We start from the raw sequence: 13,110 nt of genomic DNA, 5'->3' as shown, positions 1-13,110 counted from the left end.
GCTGAAACAGACTTTGAGAAGCCCCCACCCTTGGACTCTTCCTCAGCCGCGGAGTCCCTAGGACCCTGGGAAGGCGCCACGGAGCAGCAGTCAGGCCAGGAGCCTCTGCAAGGCGTCCATGGGAGAGCAGGGTGTAGGGCACAGGAGCCTGGCAGCCTCTAGACTCAAAATCCCGGCTCCACCAGGTAACCGTCTTGCAAAGACCAGTTTCCTTATTTACAACTCCCCCCACCGCGCAAGTGGAGGAGGAGCCAGCCGCGCCCAGGTCACAGTTTATTTGGCCCGCGCTACCAGTGGGCGGCCTGGCTGCCCGGCTAGGCGCCCTGCATGCGCAGCCCGCGTATCAGTTCGTGCACCTTCCTGTTGAGGATGCCCCCATGGACGCCGCGTCGGCCCATGAGCACCAGGAGCGCGCGCGGCGCACGGCCCACGCACACGGCGCGCGCGTCCAGCCCCTTGGTGCGTGCGTCCAGCACGCCGTCGCCCTCGGCCAGCAGGTGGTCGCGGATGACGCAGCAGCGGCGGCCCCCCACGGTCAGGCCCGCCTGCAGGAAGGTGCGCCTGTCCGGCCCCGTAAGCACGCCCACCTCCTGCGGCGAGATGGCCGCCAGCAGGCCCCCGGGCCGCGAAGCCCACACGCAGCTGTTGTCCGCATGGCCCACGATGGCCACGTCGTCAATGCGCTGGTCCCGCAGCACCGCACTGATGTAGACCTTCCAGTCGCCCATCGCGCTCCGAGTGAGCCCAGCCGCCTCGCGCCTCTCGGGGCAATATAAGGGCGCCACGCGAGGAAGGCCTGCGGCGCTGTGACGCATGCTGGGCGGGGCTGTGGCGTCACACAAGGCGCCGTCCCAGAGCGACCACCCAGGCTGGGGCACGTGGGGCGTGGGCGTTTAGTGCCTGGGCAGTTCTAAGGTTATCCTGTAGGATGGGTTTGGCAGAGCGCAGTGGCTCACTCCTGTAATCCCAGCGCTTTGGGAGGCCGAGGCGGGCGGATCGCTTGAACTCAGTAGCGAGATTATAGTAAACTATTATAGGATCGTGTTGCTGCACGCCAGCCTGAGCCACAGAGCGAGGTCCCGTCTCTAAAAAAGAAAAAACAAATTTTAATTAAAAAAAAATTTTTTTGAGATGAGGTCTCACTATGTTGCCCAGGCGGGTCAGGAAGTCTTGAGCTCAAACAATCCTCCCGCCTCAGCCTCTCAAAGTGATGAGATTACAGGCGTGAACCACCGCATCTGGCCAATCTTTTTTTAATTTTAAAAAGCTGGTTTTGTGAAAAAAGGATGTTGTGTCTGGACAGCCAGACCTCCACTTGTATGGGAACCAACCATTCAACCCCCAGATTGTGGTTCTTAAGCATGAGAGAACATCAGAATCCCCCGCAAGGCTGTTAAACAGATTGCTGGGCCCCACCCCAGACTTTCTGTTCAGCAGTATAAAGTGTAGCCCGAGAATTTGTTATGTGTAACAAGTTCCCTGGTGATGGTACTGCTAGCCAAGGGACTCTCAGACCCACTACACTAGTGCGTGTTGGGGTGGGGACAACGATATGTCACCCAGTCCTTCGGGTCCACGCCACAGTCAATGCTAACTCTTTTTTTCTCTTTTATTTTCTTTTTTCTTTTCTTTCTGTCTCTCTCTTTCCCTCCCTCTGTTCCTTCCTTCCTTCCTTCCGGTTCAAGTGATTCTCCTGCCTCAGCCTCCTGAGTAGCTGGGACTACAGGCGCACGCCGCCGTGCCCGGCTAATTTTTTGTATTTTAGTAGAGACAGGGTTTCATCGTGTTGCCCAGGCTGGTCTCGAACTCCTGAGCACCTGCCTTGGCCTCTTAAAGTGCTAGGATTACAGGCGTGAGCCACCGCGCCCGGCCAATGCTAAGTATTTCTAACCACGATTCTCAACCTTGGCTGTATATGGAATTATCTGGGGAGTTTTAAAAATATACCACTACCTATGCCGCATCCCTAGACATACTGATTTAATTGGTCTGAGGTGGAACTTGGGCATAGATTGGCTCAAAACGCTCCCCAAGTGATCTTAATGTATGGTCTGAGAACTTATTGCTCTGTAAACAAAATGTTAGTGAGTTTCTCATAAGGAGTAACATGCAGCTTCTCCTTGCACAGGGCTTGGTATACAGTATCCTAGGCTCAGTAAACATTAGCTGGGCTGGCATCTAGATTTTGCACGTTAAGATCTCATAGACCTTGTTCTCTGAGAGCTGTGGAGAAGCTGTGAATCGCTTTTCTGTCTTGGCATTTCCCGGCGGGACTCATGAAGAAAAGAGCTTTCCTTCTCAGCATTTCCAAAGCACTTTATTGAGTTCCTGCGCCATCGTGGCGCGGAGCTGGCCGCACTGGGGGAATGGGACACAATCTTGCCTTCCATGCCCCAGCCACTCTCTCACTGCGGAATCACCAAGGAGGGAAAGATGAGTCCCGGAGCAATCAGGAAACGGTGTGCTCCCGGATCCAGGCCAGGTAGTAGGCCACATCGGTGTAGACGCCTGGCTTGTTGCGGTCACCACAGCCCGATCCCCAGCTGATGATGCCTTGCAGGGTGAGCCGGCGCTCTGCGGCTTGGTCCTCACATACCAGCGGGCCTCCGGAATCACCCTGGGTCGGAAACACGCAGCTCAGCGCTGTGGACCTGGGATTTGTGCCTGACGGCCTCGGGGAAGGGCGCCAACCGGGCTAAGAACTCACCTGGCACGCATCGGTGCCGCCCTCAAGGAACCCTGCGCAGAGCATGCCGGGGAGGATGGAGGCTCCGTGCACGTCCGGGGCTGAGCAGCGCTCCAGGGGGAGGAAGGGTACCTGCGCCTCCTGCAGGAAGCTGGCATATTCCTCCGCCCCTGCGAACACAGAGCGCCTTCTTCACACTCCATCTGACAACGCTCGCCGCCCGGACGATGGACAAAGCTGCGCCAGGCGCTTGTAAACCCACTCATGCCCTTCCTCTCTCGCACCAAGCCCGAAGGGGAGGAGGTGCCATTAACTCAATTTCATAGGCAAGGAAGCTGAGGTCCAGAGAAAAGCCAGGATTTCAATGGGCGGAGCAGAAACAGAAACCCCACCCCCACCACCCATCCGGAGTCGCAGAACCTGGCTTCCACACTAGCCCGGAGCGCGGGGCCAGAGTCCTAGTTGGCCTTTGCAGCCCGGCGCCCAGAGGGAACCAAAAGCAAGTTCGATTCTCCCTGTATCGCCAGGAGATTTGGGGATCCCAGCAGTGAATCCCAGGCCCTGGGATTCTACCTGGGATTCACCTACGCATTCTCACAACCCATCAGGTCAGCGCCACCCATTCTGTAGGCACCCGGAACGATACCAAAGTCGCGGGCTTCTCCCGCCTAACCCAGTGATCAAAGGTCTCCTCCCCTACCCCTGCCCCTAGCAGTTGTGCCTACCCTCGAACTGGTGGCCCCAGCCGGCCACCTGGCAGAGCGCGGTCTCAGAGGGTCGCGCGGCGCCGCTTGGCAGGCACACCGGCTGAACGTAAGGCGACAGGAGCGCGCAGCTGCCGTCCGCATCCTCCTGAAGGCGCAACAGAGCTAACCCGGGCGGAGAGGAGCGTGAGGCGGGGACGCCGGGGCCCCAAGCTCTCTTCCCGTCCCCGCGGGGCGCCCTCACGCACCCAGGTCGTGCTGGTAGCTGACGGGCGAGAAGGCCTCGTGCAAGCGGTAGGAGCGCACGGCCAACGTCTGGCACTGCTCACAGCTGTGGTTATGGCGTTCCTGGCCGAGCACCACCGTCAGATCCTCGGGTGCGGGCCTGCGGGTGGGGGGGTGTAGGGGAGAGGCAGCGCTCTCAGACCTGGCCACAAGCGTTCTGGGGAAGCCCCCTGCTCCCGAACCCCATCCCGTGTTCCAGCTTCCTCCCCGGGAGCTCCGGAGGGGCGTGGAAAGAAGGGTGGGGCGGGAGAAGGTAGGGCACGGGTTCGGGTGCAGCGTGGAAGCCGCGCTGGGAGACGGAGGAGCCGCGGCCCCTGGGGCGGCTCTGGGCGGGCGGGTACTCGCCGGTCCTGCAGGCAGTGAGCGGCCGTCAGCACCCAGCAGGGGGCGATGAGGCTGCCGGCGCAGAAACTGTGGCCCCAGTACAGCGCGGCGATGTAGGGGTGCGCACCGCGCAGCGCCACCAGCCCGCCAACGACGCGGGTCATCGAAGACAGACTCTTGCGGAGCCGCTGCCCGCAGCTCAGTGGGCCGTTCCTGGTCAGGGAAGGCGGCTGCTCCCGCTTCGCCGGCAAGGCTGTGGAGGAGCAGGGGCTGAGGACCGGGAGCCCGCGGCCGGCTGGCCGGAATCTAGCTCGCCCGGCGCCCTCTCGGCTCCTCCTTCTCCCCCACTTCCTAACCTCCCGGGGTCTGGGACTGAGGCGGGGTCCGGGTCGTGGGCTGAGGCTTCGGCGCTGCCGGCTGCGGGGGCGTGAGTAGGACATGAAGCCTAGGGGACACCGGGGTCGGAGACGCCGCCTGGGTTGGGGTCTGGCACTGTGCCAGGTCGCAGTACTCCCAGCTCAGCCGGTCGCCGTTCAGCACGAAGCACCACGGGCGGATGTCGTTGTCCGGGTTCCTGTAGCCACACGAGGGGGCGCAGTTAGAACGCGGGGAGCCCGGAGCCCTGGGGCGGAGGGGTCACCCAGCCCCACGCGGCTCACCGGCAGAAGGCGTGGCCGCCCAGTCCCCAGTGCCGCGCTTGCTCGGCAGTCACGTTCCGGTAGGTGGCCTCCGAGGCCCACGGCTGACAGGGCGCACCCGAGAGCGTGGTCCTGGCCAGGCCGCGGTAGCTGAGCCCGCGGCCATCATAGCAGCTCGCCTTGGTGTCTGAGGAGAAAGGGGGCTCCCTGGGCAGCCAGGGCTGGGCGCTCCTGCCTCCCTCTCATCCGCTTTCCGCACTCTCCCTCCTCTTTCCCGGCAAGCCCGTCCCACCTGGGGGCTGGCCTTCTGCTTGCCCCAGACCCTCACTCACCCACGTCGCAGAAGGGTCCAGTGTAGCCCACCGGGCAGTGGCACAGGGGGTGGCCCTCCACCTCTAGGCAGCGACCCCCATGGAGGCACGGGTTGGTGCGGCAGGCTTGGGGAGGGAACGCAGTGAGCCACCCCTGGGCCTAAAGACCCGCCCAGAGAGCTCTCCTTCCCAGCACACCACCCAGCCTCCTGCCAGCCTGTGTTCCTGACGCTCCTCCCTGGCTCGTTCCCAACCATCTGCTCACCCTGGCTGGCCAGCCGCTGGCAGTGGGCATCAGGACCCTTGCACTGGCATCTTGCCACAGCTGCTTGCTCAGATCTATACCATATCTCATTCTCGTGGAAAAACCGGAGAAGCTGAGGCTCAAAGCACTTCTCTGGGGACAAAGAGGGACATTGGTCTCAGGAGAGTCTAGGAGCATGCCAAGTCTCCGAGTATCCAGCGACCTCTTCTGTAGGCCCAGGGTTGCCCCTGTCCCCCAGCACCCCGCCCGGGTCCTCGGCATCTCCTCACCTTTCTGGCAGTGGTTTCCAGTGAGGTGCTGTGGACAGAGACAGTGGGGGCCACTCGGTGTGTTCACACAGGTCCCTCCTTTCTGGCAGGGGCTGTGTTTGCTGCAGTGGTCTGAGAGATGCACACGGTAGAAGGAAGAGCGGGGAGCTGAGTCAGACAGCTGGGGGTCAAGGCCCTACTTGAACCTACTTGCCTTGTGACCTTGCTACTCCAAGTTTCCAAGGCTTAGTTTACCCACCTGAAAAATGGGACCACTCCTTGCCAGAACTCTCCCTCTGGACTTCCAAAGGGTATTGTGGAGGGAGAGAAGGGGCTAGGCCCAGAATCCCAGGTGTGTGGGGTCTGGTGATACCAGGAGAGTAATGAGGCGGGAGGAGAGAGCCCCAGGCCACCCCAGAGGCTATGTGTAGCACCTTTCACTTTTTTGGGCTCCAAACAGTATCCCCATCGCTGGTCCTTGTCAAAGTTGGGGGTGGTAGCACACCTGTAGAAAGAGACAAGGCTTCCCTGCTCTAACCAGGGGCCTGGCCCACCCTCCCCTATCACAGTCCCCTCTCTCCAAGCAGAGTTCCTTGGACAGAAGGACAGGCAGGGTCCATGTCTCCCAGGCCCCTGCTCCAACTCCTCTGCGTAGTCTTACCAGGGCTGAGGGCCTGGCCGGCCCTTGTGGGTACATTTGTGGTACAGCTGCCGGTGGTACTGGAAGGGGAAGTGGCAGGGCTCCCCGGTGACAGTGAGAACTGCAGGGACAACACACTCTCTGAGGACTTCCCCTGTACTCAACTGCACAGGCACTGTCCCTCAGTGTCTGGTCAGGAAAAGGACAGACCCTCAAAAAGGTCGCTGTGCATTGAAAACACTTTCTGCTTTAAAAGTTGGGTTCAGGGCCGGGCGCGGTGGCTCAAGCCTATAAACCCAGCACTTTGGGAGGCTGAGGCGGGCGGATCACGAGGTCAGGAGATCAAGACCATCCTGGCTAATACAGTGAAACCCCGTCTCTACTAAAAATACAAAAAAATTAGCTGGGCGTGGTGGCAGGTGCCTGTAGTCCCAGCTACACGGGAGGCCGAGGCAGGAGAATGGTGTGAACCCGGGAGGCGGAGCTTGCAGTGAGCCGAGATCGCGCCACTGCACTCCAGCCTGGGCGACAGAGCGAGACTCCATCTTAAAGAAAAAAAAAAGTTGGGTTCAGAAGTCAGATAGCTGGAGTAGACTCCTGACTCCACCACCTGCTAGCAGTGTGACCTTGGGTAAGTCTTCAGTCCCAAGGCCAGGAAGAGCACTTGCCACAAAGTAGGTACTTAATAATACTTTTTGAATGTTGAAGTCACTGTTAACCACTCTGATCTGAGCCTTGGTTTCCTTATCTGTAAATGGCAGTAATAATAGTACAGTTGATCCTCATTATTCTCTGGTTCTGTATTTGAGAATGTGCCTACTTGCTAAATTTTATTTGTAACTCCCAAGTCAATACTTGAAATGTTTTCATGGCCATTTGTGGGCATGCGCAGAGCAGTGAAAAATTTGCACATTCCCAGTTAAGGTTCAACAAGGCGTCACGCTGCGGCTGCTTGTTTCAGCTCTCCTATTGAACGAGTGTCCTTTTCAGTCTACTTAGTGCAACGTTTTTCACACTTTGTGCTTTTGCTGGGGATTTTGCTTTTGGAAATGGCCTCTGAGCCTACTGCTAAAGAGCTGTGTAGTTCCTAAGCACAAGAAGGCTACCTTAGGAAGAAAGTGTGTGTTAGATACACTTGATTCAGGTGTGAGCTATAGTGCCATCAGCTTAGCATTGATGAATCAGCAACACATATATTAAATAAAACGTCTTTAAACAGAATCACACATAAAACAAGATTATATACTGTTGGTTGATGAAAATGTTGTGACCAGAGGCTCACAGGACCCTAATACTGTTTGCTAGTTCAATGTTCGCTGTGATTTTATAGAACATAACCACCACGAATAATGAGAATTGCCTGTGTCTTCTTCAGAGGAATTGTCGTGGGGCTTCATGAGATAATGCCGTGAAATGCTGAGCAGCGTCTGGCACAAAGTACCTGCTCAATAAGCTTTTGCCACTATTTTGTTAAAGGCGAAGTGCACTTGCCAAGGACCAAAGAACCAGGACAGTAAATGGAAATGGATCTGAGATGGACCTTTAAGATGCAAATGGGGGCCAGGCGCGGTGGCTCATGCCTGTAATCCCAGCACTTTGGGAGGCTAAGGTGGGCAGATCACCTGAGGTCAGGAGTTTGAGACCAGCCTGGCCAACATGGTGAAACCCCGTCTCTACTAAAAAATACAAAAATTAGCTGAGCATGAAGGTGTGTGCCTATAATCCCAGCAACTCAGGAGGCTGAGGCAGAGAATCGCTTGAACCCAGGAGGCGGAGGTTGCAATGAGCCAAGATCGCGCCATTGCACTCCAGCCTAGGGGACAGAGCAAGACTCCATCTCAAAAAAAAAAAAAAAAAAAAAAAAAGATGCAAATGGGATGGACGGACAGAGAGGAGGGGACCTTAGGCAGGGGATTAGGCAGGGATAGGGCACCGAGGTTGGGTAAGGCAAGAGAGAGGAGAAACTTTTGGGTGAAGAAGAGTGAAGAGAGGAGGCTGAAGGAGTCCAGGGTTGGAATGTGCTGGGCCTCAACGCCATGCTTAGGGACTCAACCCCACTAAGTCAGGCCCACCAGGGTAGGGTCCATCTGGTTCACAGGCCCTGCTATGTGCCACGCTCTAGGTAAATTTTTTTTTTTTTTTTTGAGACGGAGTCTTGCTCTGTTGCCCAAGCTGGAGTGCAATGGTGTGATCTTCGTTCACTGCAACCTTCACCTCCCAGGTTCAAGCAATTCTTCTGCTTCAGCCTCCCGAGTCGCTGGGACTACAGGCGCATGCCACCATGCCTGGCTAATTTTTGTACTTTTAGTAGAGACAGCATTTCACCATGTTGGCCAGGCTGGTCTCGAACTCCTGACCTCATGATCCACCGGCCTTGGCCTCCCAAAGTGCTGGGATTACAGGCATGAGCCACGGTGCCTGGCATCTAGGTAATTTAGTGTCTGGAAGAATGAAAGCAATGGGGAGCTATGGCAGAGCTTGAGGAAGGGGGAAATGGCAGGTACCCCTCATCTAAAAGGTAGTTTAATAATAAAAGCTAATATTTGTAAAGCATTTCCATGTACCAGGTGATGGGCTGAATACCTCACATGGGTTTCCCTTCTCAACAACCCTAAGAGGTTTACTATTATCAACCTGGTTTCACAGAAGGGAAATTGAAGCTTGGAGAACTCAAATCACTTGCCCAGAGTCACCCAGCTCATAAGTGATAAAGCTGGGATTCAGAGGCATTCAGATGCCAGAGACCAGCTCTTGATCCTTCCTTGCCCATTGAAGGCCCTGGCCTCTGTGTGGCATGAATGATGCCCACAAGACATACTGGGGAAAGGAAAAGAAGGGGAGAAGCTGGGGAAACTGAGGAAAGCTGGCAGGAGCCCAGGTGTGATGGCGCCAGCAGCACATATCTCAAGCACCTGCTCCGAGCCAGGCTCGTGGGCACTTAGACACAGCCCATGCCCTGCCCTCAAGGATCACACAGCTCACGATCACTCTGGTGCCCATGGGCATAAGACCTAGCACCAGGTAGGCACTAGACTACACTGCCCTGAGACTGCACACACTGCACCATACACATCCCCACCCAAGGGTTCTCGGGAGGAGGAGCCAGGCCACTTACCGACTGTGTGCTCTTCAGCTTTGTGCTTATGCTCCTTGGGGGCTTTCCAAGGTGGAATCTACAAGGGAGAGAAGAAGGCAGGGAACTGACTAGAAGTCGTAGCCTGCCACCGATCTGTTGCTAGTCTGCAGCTTCCTCTCACAGCCCAGAAATGCAGAGATTTCTTCCCAAGACCCAAACCCTTTCTACCTCCTCCCATTGTCTTCTTAAGGCCCATCTCCCCCAGAAATGCAGGCTGTGCCCTTGTATCCACCCAGTCTGGTTGTCTGTCTCCTCTGCCTGGGCCTTCGGGACTGGCCTCACCTTTCCACATAGGCCTCCTAGTCACCTGGACCCACAGGTCATGAGCAAAGGCCATGGCTCATGGCTGTGATAGCGACCCCCCAGAACAATCCTGGGACAATCCTGGTTCCCGCAGCACTCACCGAAACTGTTGACTCCAAGCTCACCAGCAGGAACCCCAGGAGCAGCAGAGCCCTCATGGCGTCCGTCCGTTGGTCCAACTGCCTACCCAGGAGTCCAGATCAATAGGACTGGCCAAAGGTCTTGGAAATAGAGATTGGTCAAGCTGCCCTCCTGAGCCTGGTGGGGCACAGGCTGTTTGTGGAAAGCCAAGTGGAGCGACTTCCTTGGTCACCCCTTGAGGGCCGGAAAGTTGGGAGTTTGTGGGTGGGGGTGGAATGAAGAGCTGGGCTCCTCCTCTCTTTTCTAGATAGCGGGACTAGAAGCAGAAGAAGGGACGTTCTTGTGCTCTGGGTCCTGTGGAGATCAGGAGGTTAAGGAGATCAAAGAGAATCTCCCTTTCATGGGGCTCTTGGAGTCCACTGTGAAGTGTGTTCATTTTCTATTGTCATGTAACAAACTACCATAAACTCAGCAGCTTACAACAATACCCACTTTTAATTTTCTTTTTTCTTTTTTTGAGATCGAGTCTCGCTCTGTCGCCCAGGCTGGAGTGCAGTGGCGCAATCTCCGCTCACTGCAAGCTCCGCCTCCCGGGTTCACGCCATTCTCCTTCCTCAGCCTCCCGAGTAGCTGGGACTACAGGAGCCCACCACCACGCCCAGCTGATTTTTTGTATTTTTAGTAGAGACGGGATTTCACCATGTTAGCCAGGATGGTCTCGATCTCCTGACCTCGTGATCCGCCCACCTCGGCCTCCCAAAGTGCTGGGATTACAGGCGTGAGCCACCACGCCCAGCCTTAATTTTCTTTTTTTTGAGACAGAGTTTCGCTCTTGTTGCTCAGCTGGAGTGAAACGGCATGATCTCAGCTCACTGCAACTTCTGCCTCCCAGGTCAAGAGATTCTCCTGCCTCAGTCTCCCGAGTAGCTGGGATTATAGGCAACCACCACCATGCCCAGCTAATTTTTGTATTTTTAGTAGAGACAGGGTGTCATCATGTTGTCCAGGCTGGTCTCAAACCCTTGTCCTCAAGTGATCCACTCATCTCGACCTCCCAAAGTGCTGGGATTACCGGCGTGAGCCACTGCACCCGGTCAATACCCACTTATTAGTTCACAACTCTGTAGTTAAAAAATCCCATGCTGCATGACTGGATTTTCTGCTCCGGATATCACAAAGCTGAGATCAAGGCTGAGTTCTCTGGAGGCTCTGGGGGAAGATTCACTTCCAAGCTCATTCAGGTTGTCTGCAGAATTCAGTTCCTTATGGTTGTAGGAATGGAGTCCCTACTTCCTTGCAGGCTGTCAGCCAGGGGCTATCCTCGGCTCTTAGAGGCCACCTGTATTTCTGGTCATCTGTATCCTTTTTTTTTTTTTTTTTTTTTTTGAGATGGAGTTTTGTTCTGTCACCCAGGCTGGAGTGCAATGGGGTGATCTCAGCTCACTGCAACCTCCGCCTCCCGGGTTCAAATGATTCTCCTGCCTCAGCCCCTCAGCCTCCCGGATAGCTGGGACTACAGGCACCCGCCACCACGCCCAGCTGATTTTTTGTATTTTTAGTAGAGTTGGAGTTTCACCGTGTTAGCCAGGATGGTCTGGATCTCCTGACTGTTATCCACCCACCTTGGCCTCCCAAAGTGCTGGGATTACAGGCCTGAGCCACAGCGGCGGGCCATGTGTCTCCTTTTAAGAACTCACCTGATTAGGTCAGGCCCACCAAAGCCATTCTCCTTTTTTTTTTTTTTTTTTTTTTGAGATGGAGTCTGGCTCTGGCACCCAGGCTGGAGTGCAGTGGCACGATCTTGGCTCACTGCAATCTATGCCTCCCGGGTTCACGCCATTCTCCTGCCTCAGCCTCCCGAGTAGCTGGGAATACAGGCACCCACCACCACGCCCAGCTAATTTTTTGTATTTTTAGTAGAGATGGAGTTTCACCGTGTTAGCCAGGATGGTCTCGATCTCCTGACCTGGTGATCCACCCGCCTTGGCCTCCCAAAGTGCTGGGATTACAGGTGTGAGCCACTGCGCCTGGCCCTGCCATTCTCCTTATTTTAAGGTCAAACAATTTGGGACTTAAATTACATGTGCAAAATTCTTTCACAGAAGCATCTACATTCATGTTTGACAGAATAACTGGGAGGTGTGCAAACACCAGGGGTAGAGATCTTGGGGCCATCTTAGCATTCTACCAACCACAGGAAGTGACGCAAGAAAGCAAATGATTTAATAAGAAAAGTGCTAAACCAAGGGGCACTAAGATGCGCAGCTGGAACATGAGAAGAAGATGGGGTGCACATGTGCTGCCCAGCATCTGTCCTGGTTCAGTAATGACACTGATTTTTCCTTTAGCAACGACTCCTCTCTTACTTCTTCCTTGGTTCTAGTGCTGCCAACTCTACCCTCAGAACTAGGGCTAGGGGTGTGGCCTAGGTCTGGCCAATCAGAGCATGACATCTCTAATCCACAATGATTGGTTCAGAGATACGCATATACACAATTTAGGCCAATTAAAGTGCTAGCTTGGGACTTTTGCCAGAACTTTTGGGAAAGCAAAAAAGTTGCACTGGGGTTACTAAGCACAGAGCATGTGGGTCTGAACATGTTGATGATCGCCTTTGTCACTGTCTAGGGAGGGCCTGTTTGAGAATGAAGCCTACACATAGGAAAAGCAAAGCAAACACGGCAGGAGGGAGGGAGAGATGCTGTGGTAGACAGCCTCAAAGACAGCCCCCATTGATCCTCACCACCCAGGATTCATGCCCTTGTATAGTGTCTTCCCACATTGAGTTAGGGCTGTTCTGTGTGTCCATCAGAATATGACAGAAGTGGCTGGGTGCAGCGGCTCGCACCTGTAATCTCAGCACTTTGGGATGCCAAGGCAGGCAGATCAATCGAGGTCAGGAGTTCAAGACCGGCCTGGCCAACGTGTTGGCCAAACCCCGTCTCTATGAAAAATACAAAAATTAGCCGGGCGTAGTGGCGTGTGCATGTAATCCCAGCTACCCGTGAGGCTGATGCAGGAGAATCGCTTGAACCCGGGAGGTGGAGGTTGTAGTGAGCAGAGATTGTGCCATTGCACTCCAGCCTGGGCGACAGAGACTGTCCCAAAAAAAAAAAAAAAAAAAAAAAATATGGCAGAAGTGAGGGTGTTGGACTTCCAAGCCCAGGTCATAAAAGACATTGCAGTTTCTGCCTCAGTCTCTTAGGTCACTCACTCTGGAGGAAGCCAGCCACTGTGTTGTGAGGACACACATGCAGCCCTGCAGAGAAGCCCATGTAGGGAGAAAGGAAAGCACCCTGCTGACAGCCAGTGCCAATTGGACAGCCACATGAATGAGCTGCCTTGGAAGTGGATACTGCAGCCCTGACTGACATTTGGCTTGCGATCTTGTGAAAGACCTCAAGACAAAACTGACCATCAGAAACTGTGATAAATCATCATTAAATGTTGTTGCTTTAAGCCACAAGTTAGGGCGATTTGTTACACGAC

The 13,110-nt window shown here is 55.3% G+C and overlaps 2 protein-coding genes across 2 annotated transcripts; both read right to left on the bottom strand.

Annotated features, from left to right (window-relative positions):
- Positions 1-260: 260 nt before the first annotated feature.
- PFN3 (profilin 3) lies at positions 261-815 on the bottom strand. Its single transcript, XM_054487274.1, has one exon. It carries the CDS (start codon positions 813-815, stop codon positions 315-317), a length of 501 nt encoding a protein of 166 aa, XP_054343249.1. The 3' UTR covers positions 261-314.
- A 1,483-nt stretch (positions 816-2,298) lies between these two features.
- Positions 2,299-9,736, bottom strand: F12 (coagulation factor XII). The gene is made up of 14 exons (XM_054487273.1): positions 9,642-9,736; positions 9,217-9,274; positions 6,123-6,222; positions 5,896-5,966; positions 5,483-5,593; positions 5,214-5,345; positions 4,970-5,074; positions 4,659-4,824; positions 4,356-4,573; positions 4,021-4,252; positions 3,639-3,775; positions 3,412-3,555; positions 2,708-2,856; positions 2,299-2,617 (listed from the first exon to the last, which is right to left on the bottom strand). The coding sequence occupies exons 1-14, from the start codon at positions 9,696-9,698 to the stop codon at positions 2,450-2,452; spliced, it is 1,848 nt and encodes a 615-aa protein (XP_054343248.1). The 5' UTR covers positions 9,699-9,736; the 3' UTR covers positions 2,299-2,449.
- Positions 9,737-13,110: the final 3,374 nt, after the last annotated feature.

Source organism: Pongo pygmaeus, chromosome 4, assembly GCF_028885625.2.
Source record: "Pongo pygmaeus isolate AG05252 chromosome 4, NHGRI_mPonPyg2-v2.0_pri, whole genome shotgun sequence".
Lineage (NCBI taxonomy): Eukaryota > Metazoa > Chordata > Mammalia > Primates > Hominidae > Pongo > Pongo pygmaeus.
This window is presented reverse-complemented; position numbering and strand designations above follow the sequence as displayed.

What these genes read in the sequence shown, in the direction of transcription:
- PFN3 (XM_054487274.1), bottom strand. Translation starts at nt 815, where the DNA reads ATGCGTCACAGCGCCGCAGGCCTTCCTCGCGTGGCGCCCTTATATTGC.
- F12 (XM_054487273.1), bottom strand. Translation starts at nt 9,698, where the DNA reads ATGAGGGCTCTGCTGCTCCTGGGGTTCCTGCTGGTGAGCTTGGAGTCA. An exon ending in CCAGCGGCTGGCCAGCCAGG is followed by an intron (nt 5,075 to 5,213) that starts GTGAGCAGATGG and finishes TCCCTCCCCAAG; the next exon opens with CCTGCCGCACCAACCCGTGC. An exon ending in TGGACCCTTCTGCGACGTGG is followed by an intron (nt 4,825 to 4,969) that starts GTGAGTGAGGGT and finishes CTTTCTCCTCAG; the next exon opens with ACACCAAGGCGAGCTGCTAT.